Raw genomic sequence first — 22392 nt, forward strand, 5'->3', positions numbered from 1 at the left:
CTCGGCCGCTAAGCTCCGCCCACCGCTATCGTCATTTTGACTTCCTGGGATATCGTTATCTCTCTCTTCATCGGTTCTCTGCTTGGGGGACACAGCGGCGCCCGACTGCGCATCTGAACCTCGGTAGGCTCTGCTGCTTTTGTCCTGAGGCTCCAATTAGTTCCCTCTCAGTTACGTGCGGACATACTGCCGCCTTTTTTCTCATATGAGCAACCCTGCAAGGGCTCTCTGTACTAGACCCACACCTATTCACTACACCTGAGCGCAGTGTAAAAAGAAGTGGGCGTCAGAGCACTCCACCTCCCCCAGAGTGGGCCATTGCAATGTCTCAGTCGGTCTCTGACCTGACTAAAGTTTCTCAGTCCCTGGTCCAGGTCTTAGAACGGATACCTCAGCTATCTTCAGCCACCTGTGCGCCGACCGCCTCTCACGGCGAGTCGCCCGCACCTGACCGCGACCTTCAGACGGACAGACCGGGTAGAGGTTCTAGGAAGCGGGCTCTGTCAGGCTCTTCTTCCAGCTCACAAGGTCCTTCCGCCTCTCCCAGGCTGCGCTCCTCGTCTCCTTCATTGGTAGACGACCTTAGGTCAGACGATAATTCCCAACCAGGATCCGACTCAGAGGCAGACAACATGTCTAAAACTTGGGACATGGTTGATAGTCTCATATCAGCTATTTTTCAAACTCTTAAAATAAAGGACGATAAGGCACCACTTCAGGAATGCTCCGTTCCCTTTAAGTGAGTAAAACCTCCCTCACGAACCTTTCCTAATCACAAGGAGTTCGACACTGTTATCCAGGCACTGGGAACACCCTGAGAAACGTTTCTCAGGCCGCAAGTACTTAGATGTGCTATATCCCTTTGATGCGGACCTCTTCACAAAATGGACCAAGGCTCCCGAAGTGGATCCACCAGTTTCCCGTCTCTCCTCTAAAACGGTTCTATCCCTTCCAGACGGAGCATCGCTTAAAGATCCAACGGACAGGCAAATAGAATCGCTGGCGAAGTCAATTTTTGAGGCATCCGGCGCCTCTCTGTCCTATTTTCGCTTCCGCCTGGGTAGCAAAAGTCATTTCAGCTTGGGCAAAAATTCTTCGCAAGGGCATCTTAGCGGCCGCTCCGCAGGACGAGCTAGCAGACCTAGCGAACCAAATTAATCATGCGGGTAAATATCTTTTGGCCGCATCGTTCGATGCGTCCGGGTGCGTAGCAAGGGCTAACAGCAACATAGTAGCCATACGACGCATCCTTTGGTTGAAGTCGTGGAGTGCGGACACCACTTCTAAGAAGTCGCTCACCAACGTGGCATTTCAAGGCTCTAGGCTCTTTGGCGCCAAGCTGGATCAGATAATTTCAGATGCCACTGGTGGTAAAAGTACCTCACTTCCTCAGTCCCGGCCTAGAAGGTTTTTCAACAGAAAAGCCTCTCGGCCGTTTAGGTCCTTTCGCCCCTTCTCTTCCACGGAAGGTTCATCCCAGCAGGACCGGCCCTCTGCTTCCAGAGACCGGAGAAAACCATATAAGCCCGCCCCCCGCTGGAGGGCAAGAGGTCAACCCTCCAGGTCTTCAGGCTCCCGGTCCGGCAGATTTTCTTCTAAGTGACGGGTCACCCCCACCTGGAATTTCTTCCAGGGTGGGAGGCAGACTTTCCTCTTTCAGAGACGCATGGCTGTCTGTCGTCGACGACACTTGGGTCAGGGAAATCACCACATCCGGCTACAAAAATCGAATTTTCTTCCCCCCCAAACTGTCGATTCTTCCTGTCTCGACCCCCAAGACAGCGGTCACAGACTCCAGGGTTCCTTCAGGCCGTCTCCTACCTTCTTTCCGCCAGGGTTATCGTTCCCGTTCCTTCAAACTAACGGTTTTCAGGGTTCTACTCGAATCTCTTCGTAGTCCCGAAAAAAGATGGCTCCCTTTGTCCAATTTTGGACCTCAAGTTGCTCAACCGCCACGTGAGGATCCTCCACTTCAAAATGGAGTCCCTGCGCTCGGTAATAGCCTCGATGGAACCCGGAGAGTTCTGTGGACATACAGGATGCCTACCTCCACATCCCTATTTGTTTGCAACATCAGAGATCTCCGCTTTGCGATTCAGGACAATCACTATCAGTTCACGGCCCTTCCCTTCGGCCTAGCCTCCGCTCCCCGGGTCTTTACAAAGGTGATATCGACAGTCATGGCCATCCTTCGATCTAGGGGGATTCTCATCATTCCTTATCTGGACGATCTCCTGATCAAGGGCTCGTCTCGCCAAGACTGTCTTCAAAGTCTTCAGATAACCCTGGATGCTCTCAGCCGCCTCAGATGGAAAGTCAAGAAAGAGAAGTCCATCCTTCACCCTACCCAGCGTCTGACCTTTTTGGGCATGGAATTCGACACAAATCTAGCCCGGGTGTTTCTACCAAAGGAAAAATTTTCAGCCCTTTGCAAGGGGATCCGATCCCTAAAACGCTCGAGGACCATTCCCCTTCGGTCCTGCATGAGGGTCCTGGGGAAGATGATAGCTTCCATGGAAGCAGTGCCTTTCGCACAATTTCACACTCGCTCTCTCCAGCTGTTCCTTCTTTCAGTCTGGGACAAGACTTCATTTTCTCTGGACCGTCCCATTCTCCTTCCGCTCAGAGTCAGACAATCGCTGACTTGGTGGACATTGCCAGCGTCAAGTTCTCCAGGGAAGGTACTTTCTTCCGCCTAAGTGGCAGGTCATCACCACGGATGCCAGTCTCCTAGGATGGGGGGCGGTTTTCCATCGGAAAACGGCACTAGGGCGCTGGAACGCCCAGGAGACTCTTCTTCCCATCAACCTTCTGGAGATCAGAGCAATCTTCCTTGCTCTCCTTCGTTGGCAGCCTCTCCTCGTAGGCAAACCAGTCCACATTCAATCAGACAATGCCACGGCCGTGGCGTACATAAACCACCAGGGCGGTATTCACAGCAGGCAGGTAATGTCAGAAGTGGCAAACATTCAGCGTTGGGCAGAGCGTCACGTTCCAGCGATCTCCGCCGTTCACATTCCAGGGGTGGAAAATTGGGCAGCCGACTTCTTTAGTCGCCAGGGTCTAGCGTCAGCCGAATGGTCCCTTCATCCCAAAGTCTTCAATTAGATATGCCAGCATCGGGGCACCCCGGACGTCGATCTCATGGCATCTCGGATGAACAACAAAGTTCCTCACTTTGTAGCCAGGTCCAGGGATCCTCTAGCCGTCGGTTGCGACGCCCTGGTAATCCCGTGGTCCCAGTTCCAACTGCCTTACCTGTTTCCTCCCCTTGCCCTGATCCCAAGGGTGGTCAAAAAGATAAAATCAGAGGGCATCCCATTAATTCTGGTGGCTCCAGACTGGCCAAGATAACCTTGGTACGCGGAGTTGGTGAACATGCTCGCGGACGTCCCCTGGAGGCTTCCAGACCTTCTCTCACAAGGCCCCCTTTACCACCAGAATTCTCAGTCTCTGAGCTTAACGGCATGGCCGTTGAGGCCGCGATTCTGAGAGAATCAGGGTTTTCCAGCCGGGTAATTCAAACCATGATCAGAGCTAGGAAGCCAGCCTCCTCCCGCATTTACCATAGGTACTGGAAGGATTTTTTCCGTTGGTGCGATGATAACGATGTTTTTCCGTTGTCGCTCTCCATTCCATCTATACTTGGCTTTCTCCAGTCCGGTTTGGATGCGGGCCTGTCCCTCAGTACCCTCAAGGGCCAGGTATCTGCTCTGGCGATCCTCTTCCAGAAGGATCTGGCCTCCTTACCGCAGGTGAAGACTTTTCTCGAAGGAGTCGCCCATGTGGCCCCTCCCCATCATTCTCCGATAGATCCGTGGGATCTCAATCTCGTTCTTGGCGTTCTCCAAAAGGCGCCGTTCAAACCTATCCAGGACATTCCTCTGTCCCTTCTCTCATGGAAGGTGGCTTTCCTAATCGCCATTACATCCATCAGGAGAGTTTCTGAGCTGGCGGCTTTATCCTGTCGTTGCCCATACCTAATCCTCCACCAGGATAAGGTCGTTCTCAGGCCGGTTCCTTCCCTCCTTCCAAAAGTGGTATCCCCGTTTCACATTAACGAGGATATCGTTCTTCCCTCGTTTTGTCCTGCGCCTGCTCATCCTCTGGAAAAGTCGCTCCACAAACTGGATCTAGTGAGAGTCTTGCGTGTCTACCTTGCCAGGACTGCTTCTTTTTGCCAATGCGATTCCCTACTTGTCATCTCTGAAGGTCGCCGGAAAGGGCTTCCGGCATCCAAATCCACAATTGCTCGCTGGATACGTTCTACCATTCTGGAAGCCTACCGACTTCAGGAAAAACGGCCCCCTCCGGGAGTGAGAGCCCACTCCACCCTGGCTGTAGGGGCTTCTTGGGCTGTGCGACACCAGGCTTCGGCCTTACAACTTTGCAGAGCCGTGGCCTGGTCATCTTTGCACACCTTTGCGAGGTTCTACAGGGTTCATACCCAGGCCTCGTCTGATGCAGCTCTTGGTAGGAAGGTTCTACAGGCGGAGGTTGCACATCGACCGACCTAAGCCCTTCCTTCTTTCGTTCCTTTATGGCTGTTCCCACCCTCGGGACTGCTTTGGAACTTCCCATGGTAATCTGTGTCCCCCAATAAGGCGATAAAGAAAGAGGGATTTTGGGTTCTTACGGTAAAATCTCTTTCTTGAAGCCTTCATTGGGGGACACAGCACCCTCCCTGTTTAAGTTGAACCGTGTTGGGTCTTCGAGTCCCTTGTTGGGTTGGTACATATGTTGATAGTTTTTTTGTTGCTTCTCCTACTGCTTTCTTACCAACTGAGGTACTTCGTGCCTGTCGGTGGGTGTATACTGCCGGGGAGGAGCTAAATTTCTTGTTTTGCATAGTGTCAGCCTCCTAGCAGCAGCAGCATACACCCATGGTAATCTGTGTCCCCCAATGAAGGCTCCAAGAAAGAGATTTTACGGTAAGAACCCAAAATCCCTTTCCCCATTATGTAGATAGGAGCAAAATTGTTTGGTGAATTGGAACGCGCGGGGTTAAAAATACATATGTAAGTATGTGTATATGTCCGGGATTGGCATCCGCACCGTCGCAGCTACAGGCACAAAATTTGGCACAGTCACACGTCTGGACCCCGAGAGTGTCCTAGGCTATGTTGTGAGGTGAAATTTTAACCCCGCGCGTTCCAATTCACCAAACAATTTTGCCCCCATCTACATAATGGGGAAAAAGTGTGTGTGTGTGTGTATCAAGCCCCGCCCCTCATGATGTCATAATGGATGCCATGGCAACGCTGACGTCATCATAGGTTGCAAGCCCTGCCGCTCATTATGATGTCATAATGGTTGACTATGGGATGGAGGATGTGTGATGGGTATATGGGCACTGGACTATGGGATGGAGGATGTGTGATGGGTATATGGGGACAGGACTATGGGATGGAGGATATGTATGATGGGTATATGGGAACGGGACTATGGGATGGCGGATATGTATGATGGGTATATGGGCACGGGACTATGGGATGGCGGATATGCATGATGGGTATATGGGCACGGGACTATGGGATGGAGGATATGTATGATGGGTATATGGGCATGGGACTATGGGATGGAGGATGTGTGATGGGTATATGGGCACGGGACTATGGGATGGAGGACAATTATAATTTGCTATAACTAACCACAGTTAGTTACTATGCCCGGGCACCGCCGGGCTCTTCAGCTAGTACATGATATAACTCAGGATCAGTACAGAATAAGTAATTTATGTACAGTGACTGCACCAGCAGAATAGTGAGTGCAGCTCTGGAGTATAATACAGGATAAGCAATGTAATGTATGTATAGAGGGACCTGAGATCATTTCTATACTTTGCTCACTCTGGGATATTGCTGTCGCCCTCCTATATATCTGGCTGTGGAGTTATTACCTTCAGCAGCTTCTGAATGATGGTGAAACTCTGTAGTGCCAACTGTGAAGAGAAAGAAGCAGAAAGTGAAACAGTGATGATACGAAAAACAGGATTTTTGGGTTGCTTACCGTAAAATCTGTTTCTCATAGCCTTCATTGGGGGACACAGAGACCATGGGTGTATGCTGCTGCCACTAGGAGGTTGACACTATGCACAAAAAAAGGTTAGCTCCTCCTCTGCAGTGTACACCCCACCGACCGGCAGGGAATTCCTCAGTTAGTGAGAAAGCAGTAGGAGAAGCAACAGAATAGATTGAAAAGAGAACAAACAACGCAACTGTAACCAACCAAAGTAAGAACAGGAGTTGTAGAACATGGGAGGGTGCTGTGTCCCCCAATGAAGGCTACGAGAAACAGATTTTACGGTAAGCAACCCAAAAATCCTGTTTTCTCGGTCGCCTTATTGGGGGACACAGAGACCATGGGACGTCCCAAAGCAGTCCCTGGGGTGGGAAAACAAGCTTCCATCAGGCCAGCGGACTCACCACCGCAGCCTGCAGAATCCTTCTACCTAGGCTGGCATCCGCCGAAGCGTAGGTGTGGACTTAGTAGAATTTCACAAACATGTGAACCGAAGACAAGGTTGCAGCTTTGCAAAGCTACAGCGCGGAAGCTCTGTGGCGTACCGCCTAGGAGGCACCCACTGCCCGGGTAGAGTGCGCTGTGATCCCTGGAGGAGCCACTCGATGCTTAACCCGGTAGGCCTCCAAAATTGCCGATCTGATCCAGCGAGCAATAGTGGCCTTTGAAGCTGGGTGACCTTTCTGCGCCCCATCTGGAATGATGAAAAGACTCTGTCTTTCGCAAGGAAGTTGTCCTAGCTAGATAGACTCTCATCGCCCTGACCAGATCCAGCTTGTTCAAGGACCGCTCCCGAGAATGAGTTGGACTCGGACAGAAGGACGGCAGAACAATATCCTCATTGAGGTGAAAAGAGGACACCACCTTCGGAAGGAAAGAGGGCGGAAGACGCAGAACTACCTCATCCTGGTGAAGTACCAAATAAGGAGAGCGGCAAGAAAGCCACCAATTCCGACAGGCGCCGGATGGAAGTGATGGCCACCAGAAAAGCTACCTTCCAAGAAAGGAGAGAAAGGGAAACATCCCTGAGAGGTTCAAAAGGAGGACCTTGCAGAACCTCAAGAACCAGATTAAGATCCCATGGATCCACAGGCGCTCGGTACGGAGGAGCCGTGTGAGCCATGCCCTGAAGAAAGGTTTTGACCTGAGGGCGGGAGGCCGTCTTCTGAAATAAAATGAACAGCGCCGAAACTTGACCCTTCAAAGAACTGAGGGCAAGCCCCGCATCCAGCCCTGCCTGAAGAAACGCCAGAACAGAAGGGAGCGAAAAACACATGGGCGCGATGACATTGGCCTCACACCAAGTGAAATAGGTCTTCCAAGTACAGTAATAAACTTTGGAAGATGATGGCTTTCTGGCTCGGATCATGGTATGAATTACTTGATCGGAGAATCCTGCCCGTTTCAAATCCTTGGTCTCAACAGCCACGCCATTAAAGTGAGCGGCCGAGGATTGGAGTGGCAAATCGTGCCTTGAGACAGCAGATCTGCCCTGTCTGGAAGCTTCCAGGGGGCGTCCGCGAACCAAGACCTTCTGGGCCAATTCGGCGATGAAAATGACTGGAATTCCTTCTGCTTTGATCTTCAACAGCTTGGGAAGAAGAGGCAGGGGAGGGAACAGATAGGGAGTTCGAACTGCGACCAAGGAACGGCCAGAGCGTCGGCGCCCACTGCCAGAGGGTCTCGAGACCTGGAACCAAACTGTGGGACTTTCCTGTTGAGGCGAGACACCAGCAGGTCTACATCCGGGGTTCCCCATCGACGGCAAAGCAGATGAAACACCTCCGGATGTAGGGACCACTCTCCCGCCGTGAGACCCTCGCGGCTGAGAAAATCGGCGGCCCAGTTGTCTACACCGGGAATGTGTACCGCGGAAATTGTCGGAACGGAAATCTCTGCCCAATGAAGAATCTTGGACACTTCTGCCAGGGCTGAGACACTCCGTGTCCCTCCTTGGCGGTTGACATATGCCACCGCTGTGGCATTTTCTGTCTGAATCCAGACAGGCAGGCCCGAGGAGCCACTTCCAGTGGACGGGAGCCAGATGGATCGCTCGTATCTCTAGGACGTTGATTGACAGAGCTGATTCCTGAGTCGACCATCGACCCTGAACAGTGTGATTGCGGAACACTGCACCCCAGCTGAGGAGGCTGGCATCCGTTGTTACAATCTGCCAGTGAATGGGAAGAAAAGACCGACCCAAGAGGATGAGAGGTGACGTCAACCACCAGTTGAGTGACCGCTTGACCCGGTATGAAAGTCGAAATGGGTGATCCAGGGAAAGGACAGACCTGTTCCCCCGAGACAGGATGGCGTGTTGGAGAGGTCTGGAGTGAAATTGGGCAAAGGGAACCGCCTTTGTCGCCGCCACCATCTTTCCCAGGACTTTCATGGTTGTTCGAAGAGATGGAAGTCGTATGATCTGCAACAATCGTACATCCCGCTGCAGAGAGCCAATTTTCTCTTGTGGGATAAAAACCCTCGATTGCCGAGTGTCGAACAATAGACCCAGAAACACAAGACGTTGTGTCGGGACAAGACAGGGCTTCTTCCTGTAGACGAGCCACCCGAAATTGGACAGGGTGTCGAGGACGATGGTAAGACTTTGGCGAGCTTGATGAAAGGATGGAGCTTTGATCAGAATGTCGTCGAGGTACGGAAAGAGAAGGAGACCTCTGATTCTCAACAAGGCCATCAATGCCGCCATGATCTTTGTAAATACTCTGGGTGCGGTGGCGAGACCGAACGCCAGTGCAACGAACTGGTAATGTTCCTGGCGAATCGCGCAACGCAGGAACTTCTGATGCCCGATGAATATGGGAACATGTAGATAGGCATCTTGAATGTCTATTGAACACATGAACTCCTGCATCTCCATGGAAGCGATTACCGACCGAAGAGACTCCATTCGGAAGTGACGCAGTCGGACTCTCTAGTTGAGTAACTTGAGGCCCAAGATGGGCGAACTGTCCCGCCTTCTTTCGGTACCACAAACAGGTTTGAATAAAATCCTGTGAAACGTTCTGATTCGGGAACGGGAACAATCACTCCGGAATTGAGGAGAAAAGCGATGGACGCAAAGAACCCCAGAACTAAGGCAGGATCCTTTGGAGGTCGGGACTCGAAAAAACGATCCCGGGGGACAAGAAACTAACTATCTTGTATCCTGATGATACAACTTCCCTGACCCAAGTGTCCTCTACTGAGGCAAGCCAGACGTCTCTGAAGAAAAGGAGTCGACCTCCTAATTGGGAAGGACCCCCGGGGGTCCGTTGATAGACATGCTGATGTGGACCGTCCAGATCTGGACCTGGAGGATCTGACCTGGGAGGAGTGAGATCGCCAGGAAGGAGTGGGTCTGAAAGGCACCTTCTTCCTATCCTGGCATGCCTGCGGTCTCTGTTGGTTAGAGAAGTTCTCTGCCGTATTGAAGCGGCGGAAAGACCGAAAGGGCCGAGACTGACGTCTTAGCGGAGGTCTGCGAGGCTTGGACTGATGGAGGGGGGAACTCGTGCCCCCAGTGGCGTCCTTAATAATCTGGTCCAGCTGGGATCCGTAGAGCCGCGCTCCCTGAAAAGGCAGATTGGAAAGGGACTTCCTTGAAGAGAAATCCGCCTGCCAAGCTTTGAGCCAAATTGTACGTCGCACTGCCACCATGTTGCTTGACGCCTGAACTGCGCAGGACGCGGCATCCAAGGAGGCAGAGAGTAGATAATCCCCTGCATGGGAGATCTGGTTGGCCTGATCAGCCATATGCCCTGGTTGGGCCTCATCTAGGATGCCCTTGCGGAGATCCTCTGCCCAAGTGGCTATGGCCTTCGCTACCCAAGTGAAGTGAAGGCTGGGCTTAGCACCGCTGCAGCCACTTCAAATGCTGACTTTGCTAAAGATTCTATAATTCTATCATTAGAATCTTGTAACGACGTCACACCTGAAATCGGGAGGACCGTGTTGTTAGACAGTCTGGACACTGGTGCGTCTACCAAGGGGGAAGCAGACCAGTTATCGGTGAGCTCTTTGGCAAACGGATACAGCACGCCGAGGCGCTTCCCTCTTTGAAAGCGCCTGGTCGGATTTTCTCTTTCCCTGGTAAGAGTCTTGCCAAACTCAGAGTGGGAGGCGAAGACCCTGGATGGTGTTTCTGCCCGTCTGAACGAAACCTCCTGATCTGAGGATTTCGCAGGGGACTCTGAGATTTCGAAGGTGTGGTGAATCGCAGCAATGAGGTTCTGTACTGTAACCTTCATGTCCGCGTCCTGGTCCGAATCCAGCTCTAAAAACGCTTCACCTGACTCGGGTGAGGAGGCACGGGAGGGCGACTGCTGGGAAGGACTATGTGGGGATGTGAGGCCAGGAGAGGATTCCGGCCGGAGATCCTGCCTGGGTCTTTTGCGGCTTCTGCTGGCTGGCTCAGATGGAATGTCTTGCGACCTGCTGGACCCTGCAGAAGTGTCCAGGGGCAACCTATCAAGAACGGCCACTAGGGACTGAGACACTCTGGTGAGGTCTGCCACAGATTGTGAAAGAGACGAGGCCCAGCCAGGGATGGGGAATTCGCTTTCACGTGGCACAATAGATGGCTCCTGAACGGGGTCAGGGAAGTTTGCGATTGCAAGAGGGGCATGCAACGAACTGGACTAGAGTGCCCGTGCGGCCGGCTACGCTCAGACTTAGAGTTAGACATAAAGAAGGAACAGAAAGACCCTGAAGAAAAGCCGGAAGGTTGGGGGACAGAAAGGCAGAGGAGGGTGTTAGTCTGCAGTTGCAGAACTACTCACGGTCCGGTGTCCCCCAAAGCGCTGTACCAGGCTTGTGAGAATTGCAGGACCCCAGCAGGGGATAGCTGACATCCGTCTATCGTCTACGGCTGACAGGCTGCAAAGATGGCGGCAGCCTGAGGTGGAGGAAAAAACGCGGTTCAGGAGGGCCAAGAAGAAGGGCGGAGTTAGCCAACTGAACTAAAGGAAACCGCCCCCCTTACCCAGCCACAGGCCACGAGAGGCGGTGGGAGGGCCTAGGAACGGGCGGGAGCGCAGCCGGCCTATGAGTGGGCGGGGGGCGTGGCCGCGAAGGCCTAAAATGAAGCCGGGGACTAAATTAGAGACGGCGGCCGCCTGTCAGCAATGGGCGGCGCGGAAGTGCCGCAACGCTGCAGCAGCCACACACAAGGAAGATGCCGCCAGAACCGCGCCGGAAGATGAATCCCCCGATGAATACAAGCGGGGGCGAGACAAGGCCCGCACCGCAGTCGGGGCCTAGGTGAAATGCGGCGACCGTCGAAGGCGCGGGCCGCATCCTGCAGCGCTGCCTTGGTGCCGCTCCAATGTATCCCTGCGGTGGTTTGCTCCGTGCGCCGCGCCTCTGCTCCAATAACGGTACCTTCTTTATCCAACGCTGTCTGTTAATCTTTCCCGTGTCTTCACCTCTTCCGACCGACAGGCTCTGGTGGGTGGGAGGCGTTTGGCAAGGACCATCCGTCGCTGGCGCGCATCTGCGCTGAGTTACTGGTCCGCACGGAGAGCTATGAGGATACGGGGTGGCAGTACACGCCGTACTCAGTCTCTTTGTGGGACTACAGATGTGACTATTCACTCTGTATCCCTCCGGAAACCTGAAAAGGAACGACGCACATCGAGGTAGATATGGGTCTAATTAAAGACCCGTGTCCACCTCCTACTGACACTAAGCTAAAACTGAGGAATTCCCTGCCGGTCGGTGGGGTGTACACTGCGGAGGAGGAGCTAACCTTTTTTTGTGCATAGTGTCAGCCTCCTAGTGGCAGCAGCATACACCCATGGTCTCTGTGTCCCCCAATAAGGCGACCGAGAAATATGCGCAGCATTACATCATGTAGATTATTACTATCTATGGCCTCTTACCTCTCTCGTCGGCACCAATATAAGGGCGTAAGGGCCGTTGCTTCGCTGTTGGAAAGGAGATTGTATAGTAGTTATTCAACTATGGACATGTGTCGCGCTCTTCAGCCTGTAGATGTGGAACTACAACTCTCAGCATGGTCAAATTGTTATTTAGCAACAAACTACTAAATCTTAGTAAAGGGGTCCCCAATCTATAGCTTGGGAGCGGCTCGCGACTGTCTGCTAGCATGGTGTACTATCTCCAGGTCTAGCAAACAGGTATGAATAGCAAATCTCACAATGGTGAATTTTGTGAATAGCCCTGCACAGAAGAGCAGATCTGGATACACATTTACTGATCTTAGGGGTTTAGAGATGTTTTAGGTATGGTACTACCTGTTAGAGGAGGTGCTCAAAGCTGGATGTGACAGTGTGTTGGGAGTCCTCGATGGGAGAATACTGAATGAGGGTATTGTGGGAACCCCTGGATCTCAGTGTACTGCTTTAGAGTGATTTATGTGGAAAAGCTTTGGTTATCATTATACCTGTAATGGGGGCTTTGGTTGACACTACTTTGAAGGAGATGGGAGCTGGATGTTGCTCGCGCCCCTCTCTCAGTGCTGAATGTGGCTTGCGACCCACTGTCTAAGCTGAATGTGGCTCTCAAGGTCAGAAAGGTTGGAGACCACTGCCTTAGTAGGTTACAAAATTTAAATAAAGCGATCGTCACCTGGATTTTTGGGGCGACTTCCTGAAGTGCTTGCACTAGGGGAACGCCATAAGCCAAAGTTTTACCTGTGCAAGACAAAAAGTCTATATCAATGACTCCGCTTGGATACCACAATCATTCACGATAATAAAAGTCAGGAAACGTCTTGCTGTTTTCTAATATACTATGTATATCAATGCTTTAAATATCTCTGCTTGCTGTCAGGGAATGGACACATTTCCAGCATTAAGCCTTGAACTCAGTTCTGGTTACCAAATGTTACGAGAGCAGCACATGACCAAGATTTCCAGGCAAGAAAAAAATTAAACATTTCTCTGCACTGACAACAAGCAAAAATAGTGAAAAATGCAAGTTATTGATACACTTTTGAACATTGCAGACCTGAAACTCCCACCATTCATAAGGCCACGTGTCCTTCCATTCTCTTAACTCCCCCTATAAGAAAATGGACTAATCCAAACCTACCAGACCCAGTCTGTGACCGAACCATTGTATCTCTTCCAGATAGGAGGGCTGGAATTGTCATTTTCTGGACGCTGCCGTGAACAAAAAATAAATAAATAAAACACAAGAGTGATCGTCAGTGATGGTCTGCAATGTCTGTTCCATCTTTTGTACGTTAATATGACTATTTAAACTAAGTCCTGCTGCGTGCATCATGGCGGGACAAATCATTTAAAGGGAATCTGTCCGTAAGATCAACTCTCCTAAACTGTCTATATGAGCTTGTAGGTCATAGAAAGCTGAATAACATGATACCTTGATATCTGCGATCTGATGTCTTATTCCAGAAAAATCCATGTTTTTGTTATTTGTAAATGGGGAGGACGCTGCCTGGAGATAACTCTGCCTCCAGAGATAGAATCATAGAATTGTAGAGTTGGAAGGGACCTCCTGGGCCATCTGGTCCAACCCCCTGCTCAAAGCAGGATTCGCTAAATCATCCCAGTCAGATGTCTGTCCAGCCTCTGTTTGAAGACTCCCATTGAAGGAGAACGCACCACTTCTCGTGGCAGCCTGTTCCACTCATTGATCACTCTGTCAAAAAGTTTTTTCTAATATCTAATCTGTGTCTCCTCCCATTCAGTTTCATCCCATTGCTTCTAGTCTTTCCTTGTGCAAATGAGAATAAAGTTGATCCTTCTACAATGTGACAGCCCTTTAGATATTTGTAGACAGCTATTAAGTCTCCTCTTTTGCAAACTAAACAATCCCAAATGGTGACCGGTCCCAACCTTTCCTCATAAGACAGGGTTTGCAGACCGGTCACCATTCTGGTTACTCTTTTCTGAACTTGCTCCAGTTTGTTGATGTCTTTTTTAAAATGTGGTGCCCAAAACTGGACACAGTATTCCAGATGAGGTCTGACCAGAGAGGAGTAGAGGGAAATAATGACTTCACGTGATCTAGACTGTATGCTTCTGTTAATACATCCTAGAATTGCATTTGCCTTTTTTGCTGCTGCATCACACTGCTGACTCATATTCAGTCTGTGATCTATTAGTATACCCAAGTCTTTTTCACATGTGCTGTTGCTTAGCCCTATTCCTCCCATTCTGTACATGCTTTTTTCATTTTTATTGCCCAGATGTAGTACTTTGCATTTCTCCCTGTTAAAAACCATTCTGTTAGTTGCTGCCCACTTCTCCAGTTTATTTATATCTTTTTGAATCCTCTCTCTCTCTTCTCTAGCATTAGCTATCTCTCCTAGCTTTGTGTCATCAGCAAATTTAATCAGTTTACCCTCAATTCCTTCATCTAAATCGTTGATATTTATATATGAAGGAGAGTTACCAGTGTGAGACAAGTCTCTAACACAGAACAGGAGAAATGAAACTTGTCTTCTTGCAAACATTTTTGTGGCTCTCGGAGCTCTGCTGTATTGTAACAATATTACAGCCCTGTCTGCCTGTGAGATGGAAGCTGAGTGGAACCTGCAGGTGTGTCTGATACTCCGTTATAATCTCACACACAACACTGCAGGGAGATCAGGAGGGCAGAGTTGCCATTACATATCACACTGGTAACTCTTCTTCATGTATAATAATCTCTGGAGGCAGAGTTATCTTCCAGGCAGCATCCTCCCCAGAGCCTGCAAAAGGTCATTCATGTAAAGTGATAAAAGATGATTTCTCAGCAACAATACATCTGATATGAGGTATCACTCTCCTCAGCAGTGTAGAACCTGTACACCCATATTAAGTTTAGTGTCAGGATCCTAGGACTTTCCGGTCTGTTTTGAATGAACTTTTGCCCTTGGTTAAGATGGAGTTTTCGGTCCTGTCGCATCACTTCCTCTTAGCTGCCCTTAGTTAAGATGGAGTTTTCGTTTACATCACTTCCTCCCCAGCTGCATAAAAACCCGCCCCTAAGCACAAGCAAATCGCTTGAGTATATTGATTCCTGGTGTGCTCCTGCCCTGCCACTCTCCCAGATCTTGTGACTCTGGAACAACCCTGCTTCCTGCTTGAGACTTCACCTCTCTGGACCTCTGGATACCGCTGGACTTCTGGCTACCGTACCCGGTTAGTGTTTGTGCCCACTGAAGGTCCCCTTACTGGATCTCCACCGGACTCATCATACCAGAGGCTCGCTACAACTGGACTTCTGTTTGCTATACTGGTTAGTAGCTGTTACCCGGTGCCCGCTGAACATTATCCTGCTGGACATTTGTTATACTCTGGACTTTGCCTGCAATACCCGGTTATATTCCGTACTCAGTGACTCTTAATAACTTACCATCCTTGCTGAACCTTTTGCTATGTGCTGCTGTATGTCTGTGCTCTGAACCCGTTACGTATTTCCACGTTTGTTGTGCACAATTGTATATAAATCACTTGCTTCACTAAGCGTGTCTCTGCCGTCATTGCCCTACGCCATTGAAGTCCTTATACCATACATAAGTATTATATTATACTCAAGCCATTTTTAGAGGACTTCGCTGGGGCAATGTCAGAGGCACGATTAGATCAGCTATACTCCATGATCCACTCCTTACAGCAGGACATGGATGCTGTGCACGCCAGGCTTGGAGATATCGAGGGACGGCTGAATCATGACCACCAGTTCCTGGGTACAGCTATGCAGGAGCTACAAGGCAAGGTGGAGGCTCAGGTGGCCGACCGTACCTCGCCCGGATTTGCTCCCAGTATGCCTAAATTACCTCCCTTCCGCTTTAATGGTGAGCGCAGTCAGTTCCGTGGCTTCATTAATCAGTGCATGCTATTCTTTGATGTGAATACTGACTATTACCGATCGGATCGATCTAAAGTATTATGCATAATCATGCTGCTGACTTCACGTGCCCTGGCCTGGGCTAACCCGATGATTGAGACCAGGGACGTGCGGTTGAACTGCTTAGAGGATTTTCTAACAGCTATGGCACTGATGTTCGACGATCCGAACCGCCGTAATACTGCTGAAACGGCTCTCCTTTCTTTACGGCAAGGCAAGCGGCCTGTGATTGAATATGTCACCGACTTCAAAAGACTGGTGGTGGACACTGACTGGGGTAACAATGCGTTGTTGTCGGTATTTAGAGAGGGACTGTCCGGTGCCATCAAGGACGAGTTAGCCCGTGCCGAATCACCCGATGATCTTGACCTGTTCCTTCAACACTGTGTGCGCATTGATACCCGTTTAACAGAGCGCAGACAGGAAAGATGGGCAGCACTTAACCGGGTACCTGACTTTCCGTCACCTACCAGGGAACCTGTTCCTAAGACACCACGAGAGCCTGCGGAGGTTCCCATGCAAGTGGACTCTGTACAAAACCGAGAGAACCAGGAACGCCACGAACATCGGCTCCGTGAACGGCTATGTTTTTATTGCGGCAAATCAGACCATTTCCTTATTGACTGTCCAAGGCGTCCTAAACGTTCCAATAAGATCTTGGCGGCTGTAGCCGAATATGATAATACCGACATAGAATCCGAAGCCTCCGAAGCTAGTTCCCACCTGGATGCGGTATTTCCCTCCACAGTATTATCCACTGCAGCTAAGGACTCTGAAGGGAGATCCACCCACTGCTCGCTCCATATACAAATAAAATGGAAGAAACAGCTAATTCCTACGGCTGCAATGATTGACTCTGGGGCTGGGGGCAATTTCATGGATCTCTCTTTTGCTAGGAAACACGGTATCCCGTCTCAACAGAGAGCATCACCAGTTACCATGGAAACCGTGGACGGGTCCCCATTGACTTCCGGACCCGTGGATAAAGAGACTGTACCCCTCGAATGTATGATCAAACCAGGTCAGCAGCAGACCCTTGTCTTTATGTTAATTTCATCTCCACATTTTTCAGTCATTTTAGGAATCCCCTGGCTTCGGGCTACCAATCCAGTCATCAACTGGGAGACAAAAGAGATTTCCTTCCCATCCCAGACTGCGCCTGCCGTAAAACCAACTGAACCGGCTCCAACAACGCATGCTATGGAGGACAATGTACAGGTACCCGTTCTGCCCCCGGTCTATCATGACTTTCTCGACATCTGCAATAAACAGAATGCTGATCAGCTCCCCCCACATAGACCTTACGATTGTCCTATAGACTTATTACCCGGAGCGGAGATACCGTTTGGACATGTGTACCCGTTGGCGGCCCCTGAACTACACGCCCTAAAAGAATATATTGATGAGAATCTTGCCAAGGGTTTCATTCGTCCCTCTACCTCACCCGCAGGGGCACCCATCTTCTTTGTAAAGAAGGACGGAACTCTGCGCCCTTGCATAGATTACCGGGAGCTCAACAAGATCACCATCCGGAACCGGTACCCATTGCCCCTGATCCCCAAATTATTAGAAAGGGTCCAACAGGCTACAAATTTCACCAAGTTAGATCTCCGAGGGGCGTATAACCTGCTCCGTATCCGTCCAGGGGACGAATGGAAGACAGCATTCAGGTGTAGATACGGACATTTTGAGTATTTAGTCATGCCCTTCGGCCTTTGCAACGCCCCCGCAACATTCCAACACTTGGTGAACGATATATTCAGGGACATTATGGACCAGTTCATGGTCATCTACCTGGACGATATTTTGATTTATTCTAATTCTTTACAGGAACATCAAGAGCATGTCAAGACGGTCCTTGCTCGCCTACGTGATAACCGCCTGTACATCAAGCTTGAGAAATGTGAATTTCACTGTACTAATATTCAATTTCTAGGGTATGTCATTTCTCCACAGGGTCTAAATATGGAAACCAGCAAGATAAAAGCAATACTGGAATGGCCGGTACCGGGTACCATCAAAGAGGTGCAACGATTCGTCGGATTTGCCAACTTCTACAGGCGTTTCATCCGTAATTTCTCAGAAATTGTCCGCCCTATTACTGCATTAACCAAGAAGGGTCAGAGGTTTGTGTGGTCCGTCCAGGCTCAGGAGGCTTTTGACCATCTCAAGGTTTGTTTTACATCAGCACCAATTCTGATTCACCCAGACCCCTCACTTCCGTTCCTTGTAGAAGTCGATGCCTCCGATTATGCTCTGGGAGCAGTTCTGTCCCAGAGAACTGGGGACAAAGCTTTACTGCACCCATGTGCTTTCTTTTCTCGACGGTTGTCCCCTGCGGAGAGGAATTATGATGTTGCAGACAAGGAGTTGCTGGCGATCGTGTCTGCTTTCAAAGAATGGCGGCACCACTTACAGGGAGTGGCACAACAAGTGGTGGTACTCACAGATCACCGCAACCTGGAATTTCTGAAATCTGCCAGATGTCTGTTCCCACGGCAAGCCAGGTGGAGCCTTTTTCTTAATCAATTTAATTTTGTTGTCACATATCGACCAGGTTCCCGTAACGGAAAGGCTGATGCCTTATCCCGTCTCCACACCTCGGACCCTGTGCCTTCATCATCATCATCTCAAACCGTGTTGTCTGATTCCAACTTCATCGGAGTGATCCAGGACCAGGACTTATGGAAGGACATCAAGCAGGCCTATGATGGGGATGTATTCCTTGCTGCCCCCCCGAGCGACGTGGCACTTGTTCTTCGGAATGGTGTGTGGTTACGAGAACGTCGCCTGTATGTCCCGGAGGCTGTAAGACTTCGAGTCCTTAAATTGGTTCATGACTCCATGGTGGCAGGACATAGGGGGGTACAAAAAACTCAGGAGTTCTTGACCCGGTTCTTCTGGTGGCCTACCTGTATGAAAGACGTGAAAGACTACGTCACATCATGTGTGATCTGTGCCCGGTGCAAGGTCCCTCGTATGGCTCCTACAGGCCTCCTCCAGCCTTTACCCGTGCCGTCTCGCCCCTGGGGGTCCATCTCCATGGATTTTATTGTGGATCTGCCTCCATCAAGTGGCAGCACTACTATCCTTGTAGTGGTAGACCGGTTGACCAAAGCCGCCCATTTCATCCCCTGTACTGGCCTCCCCTCGGCCGCAGAGACTGTTGACCTGGTAGTACGGAACGTATTTCGTTTACACGGGGTCCCGGATCAGATCATCTCTGACCGAGGTGTTCAATTCACCTCTAGGTTCTGGAAGGGGTTTTGTTCTGCACTCCAAATTAATGTGTGTCTATCTTCTGCCTACCATCCTCAGACGAATGGACAGACGGAACGGACCAACCAGACCCTGGAACAATACCTGAGATGTTATGTGAGCCATCTACAGGACGATTGGGTGAAGCTCCTTCCTCTGGCAGAATTCTCCTACAACAACACCCAGAGTAGTTCCACGAAGGTAACACCCTTTTTTGCAAACCTGGGTTACCATCAAAGTATTCTGCCTAGGTCACCGGTCGCAGTCCCTATACCCGCGGTTGGAGACAGGGTGACGGAGTTGCAACGAGTTCAGGAGGTCCTGAAAGACACCTTGACAACTGCTCAGCGACGTTACAAGGACTCGGCAGACGCTCATAGGCGACCGGCACCCTCGTACCAGGTAGGGGACTCTGTTTGGTTGTCCACCAAAAACCTGAAGCTTGGTGTCCCTTCACAGAAGCTGGGGCAAAAATACATCGGCCCATTCAGGATCTCCGGGATTGTGAACTCCGTGGCCTGTCGGCTGAAGTTACCACGGACTATGAAGGTACACCCGGTCTTTCATGTTTCTCTGCTCAAACCGGTAACTCCTAATACCTTTCAGGGACGTGTTGTACCACCTCCTCCCCCGGTGATGGTAGATGGCCAAGAAGAATTTGTCGTTGAGGCCATTCTCGACTCCCGTCTCCATCGGCAACGGCTGCAATACCTGGTTCGCTGGCAAGGCTATTCACCCGAGGACGACTCCTGGGAACCCGTTGACAACATCAACGCATCTAGGAAGATTGCTCAGTTCCATCGGAGGTACCCGGACAAGCCCGGTCCTGTTCCGTCCTGAGGCCGTTTTTCGGGAGGGATGTACTGTCAGGATCCTAGGACTTTCCGGTCTGTTTTGAATGAACTTTTGCCCTTGGTTAAGATGGAGTTTTCGGTCCTGTCGCATCACTTCCTCTTAGCTGCCCTTAGTTAAGATGGAGTTTTCGTTTACATCACTTCCTCCCCAGCTGCATAAAAACCCGCCCCTAAGCACAAGCAAATCGCTTGAGTATATTGATTCCTGGTGTGTTCCTGCCCTGCCACTCTCCCAGATCTTGTGACTCTGGAACAACCCTGCTTCCTGCTTGAGACTTCACCTCTCTGGACCTCTGGATACCGCTGGACTTCTGGCTACCGTACCCGGTTAGTGTTTGTGCCCACTGAAGGTCCCCTTACTGGATCTCCACCGGACTCATCATACCAGAGGCTCGCTACAACTGGACTTCTGTTTGCTATACTGGTTAGTAGCTGTTACCCGGTGCCCGCTGAACATTATCCTGCTGGACATTTGTTATACTCTGGACTTTGCCTGCAATACCCGGTTATATTCCGTACTCAGTGACTCTTAATAACTTACCATCCTTGCTGAACCTTTTGCTATGTGCTGCTGTATGTCTGTGCTCTGAACCCGTTACGTATTTCCACGTTTGTTGTGCACAATTGTATATAAATCACTTGCTTCACTAAGCATGTCTCTGCCGTCATTGCCCTACGCCATTGAAGTCCTTATGCCATACATAAGTATTATATTTAGATGGGTCAAATAACAGGAATTTTGGGTTGCTTACCGTAAAATCTGTTTCTCAGAGCCTTCATTGGGGGACACAGAGACCATGGGTGTATGCTGCTGCCACTAGGAGGCTGCCACTATGCACAAAAAAAGGTTAGCTCCTCCTCCGCAGTGTACACCCCACCGACCGGCAGGGAATTCCTCAGTTAGTGAGAAAGCAGTAGGAGAAGTAACAGAATAGATTGAAAAGAGAACAAACAACGCAACTGTAACCAATCAACCAAAGTAAGAACAGGAGTTGTAGAACATGGGAGGGTGCTGTGTCCCCCAATGAAGGCTCCGAGAAACAGATTTTACGGTAAGCAACCCAAAAATCCTGTTTTCTCGTTCGCCTTATTGGGGGACACAGACCATGGGACGTCCCAAAGCAGTCCCTGGGGTGGGAAACAAACTTCCATCAGGCCAGTGGACTCACCACCGCTGCCTGCAGGATCCTTCTACCTAGGCTGGCGTCCGCCGAAGCGTAGGTGTGGACCTTGTAGAATTTCACAAACGTGTGAACCGAAGACCAGGTTGCAGCTTTGCAAAGCTGCAGAGCGGAGGCTCTGTGGCGTACCGCCCAGGAAGCACCCACTGCCCGGGTAGAGTGCGCTCTGATCCCCGGAGGGGCCACTCGATGCTTAACCCGGTAGGCCTCCAAAATTGCCGATCTGATCCAGCGAGCAATAGTAGCTTTGGAAGCCGGGTGACCTTTCCGCCCCCCATCTGGAATGACGAAAAGAGAGTCTGTCTTTCGCAAGGAAGTCGTCCTAGACAGACTCTCATCGCCCTGACCAGATCCAGCTTGTTCAGGGACCGCTCAAGAGGGTGAGTTGGACTCTGACAGAAGGACGGCAGAACAATATCCTCATTGAGGTGAAAGGAGGACACCACCTTCGGAAGAAAAGAGGGCGGAGGCCGCAGAACTACCTTGTCCTGGTGAAGTACCAAGAAAGGAGAGCGGCAAGAAAGAGCCGTCAATTCTGACACGCTCCGGATGGAAGTGATGACCACCAGAAAAGCTACCTTCCAAGCAAGGAGAGAAAGGGAAACATCCCTGAGAAGTTCAAAAGGAGAACCTTGCAGAACCTCAAGAACCAGATTAAGATCCCATGGATCCACGGGCGCTCGATACGGAGGAGCCGTGTGAGCCACGCCCTGAAGAAAGGTTTTGACCTGAGGGCCGGAGGCCAACGCCTTTTGAAACAAAATGGACAGCGCCGAAACTTGACCCTTCAAGGAACTGAGAGCAAGCCCCGCATCCAGCCCTGCCTGAAGAAACGCCAGAATGGAAGGGAGCAAAAAGCACAGGGGAGCGATGTTATTGGCCTCACACCAAGTGAAATAGGCCTTCCAAGTACGGTAGTAAATTTTGGAAGATGATGGCTTCCTGGCTCGGATCATGGTATGAATTACTCGACCGGAGAATCCTGCTCGTTTCAAAACCTTGGTCTCAACAGCCACGCCGTTAAATTGAGCGGCCGAGAATTGGGGTGGCAAATCGGGCCTTGAGACAGCAGATCTGCCCTATCTGGAAGCTTCCAGGGGGTGTCCGCGAGAAGGTTGACAATGTCCGCAAACCAAGACCTTCTGGGCCAATTCGGGGCGATGAGAATGACTGGAATTCCTTCTGCTTTGATCTTCTTCAACAGCTTGGGAAGAGGCAGGGGAGGGAACAGGTAGGGGAGCTTGAACTGCGACCAA

The 22392-nt window shown here is 50.6% G+C and overlaps 1 protein-coding gene across 2 annotated transcripts in view; it reads right to left on the reverse strand.

Annotated features, from left to right (window-relative positions):
* The window catches only part of DDX31 (DEAD-box helicase 31), an 82806-nt gene that overhangs the window by 38251 nt on the left and 22163 nt on the right, over positions 1-22392 (reverse strand). For both annotated transcript variants that reach the window (XM_073555981.1, XM_073555980.1), the window contains exons 5-8: positions 13075-13145; positions 12610-12674; positions 11901-11945; positions 5900-5941 (exon numbers count right to left, since the gene is read on the reverse strand). In XM_073555981.1, coding sequence (XP_073412082.1) covers positions 5900-5941; positions 11901-11945; positions 12610-12674; positions 13075-13145 — 223 coding nt within the window. The remainder of the gene's footprint in view (positions 1-5899; positions 5942-11900; positions 11946-12609; positions 12675-13074; positions 13146-22392) is intronic.

This window comes from Dendrobates tinctorius, unplaced genomic scaffold, assembly GCF_039654945.1.
Source record: "Dendrobates tinctorius isolate UK_male_01 unplaced genomic scaffold, ASM3965494v1 ptg000231l, whole genome shotgun sequence".
NCBI classification, from domain to species: domain Eukaryota; kingdom Metazoa; phylum Chordata; class Amphibia; order Anura; family Dendrobatidae; genus Dendrobates; species Dendrobates tinctorius.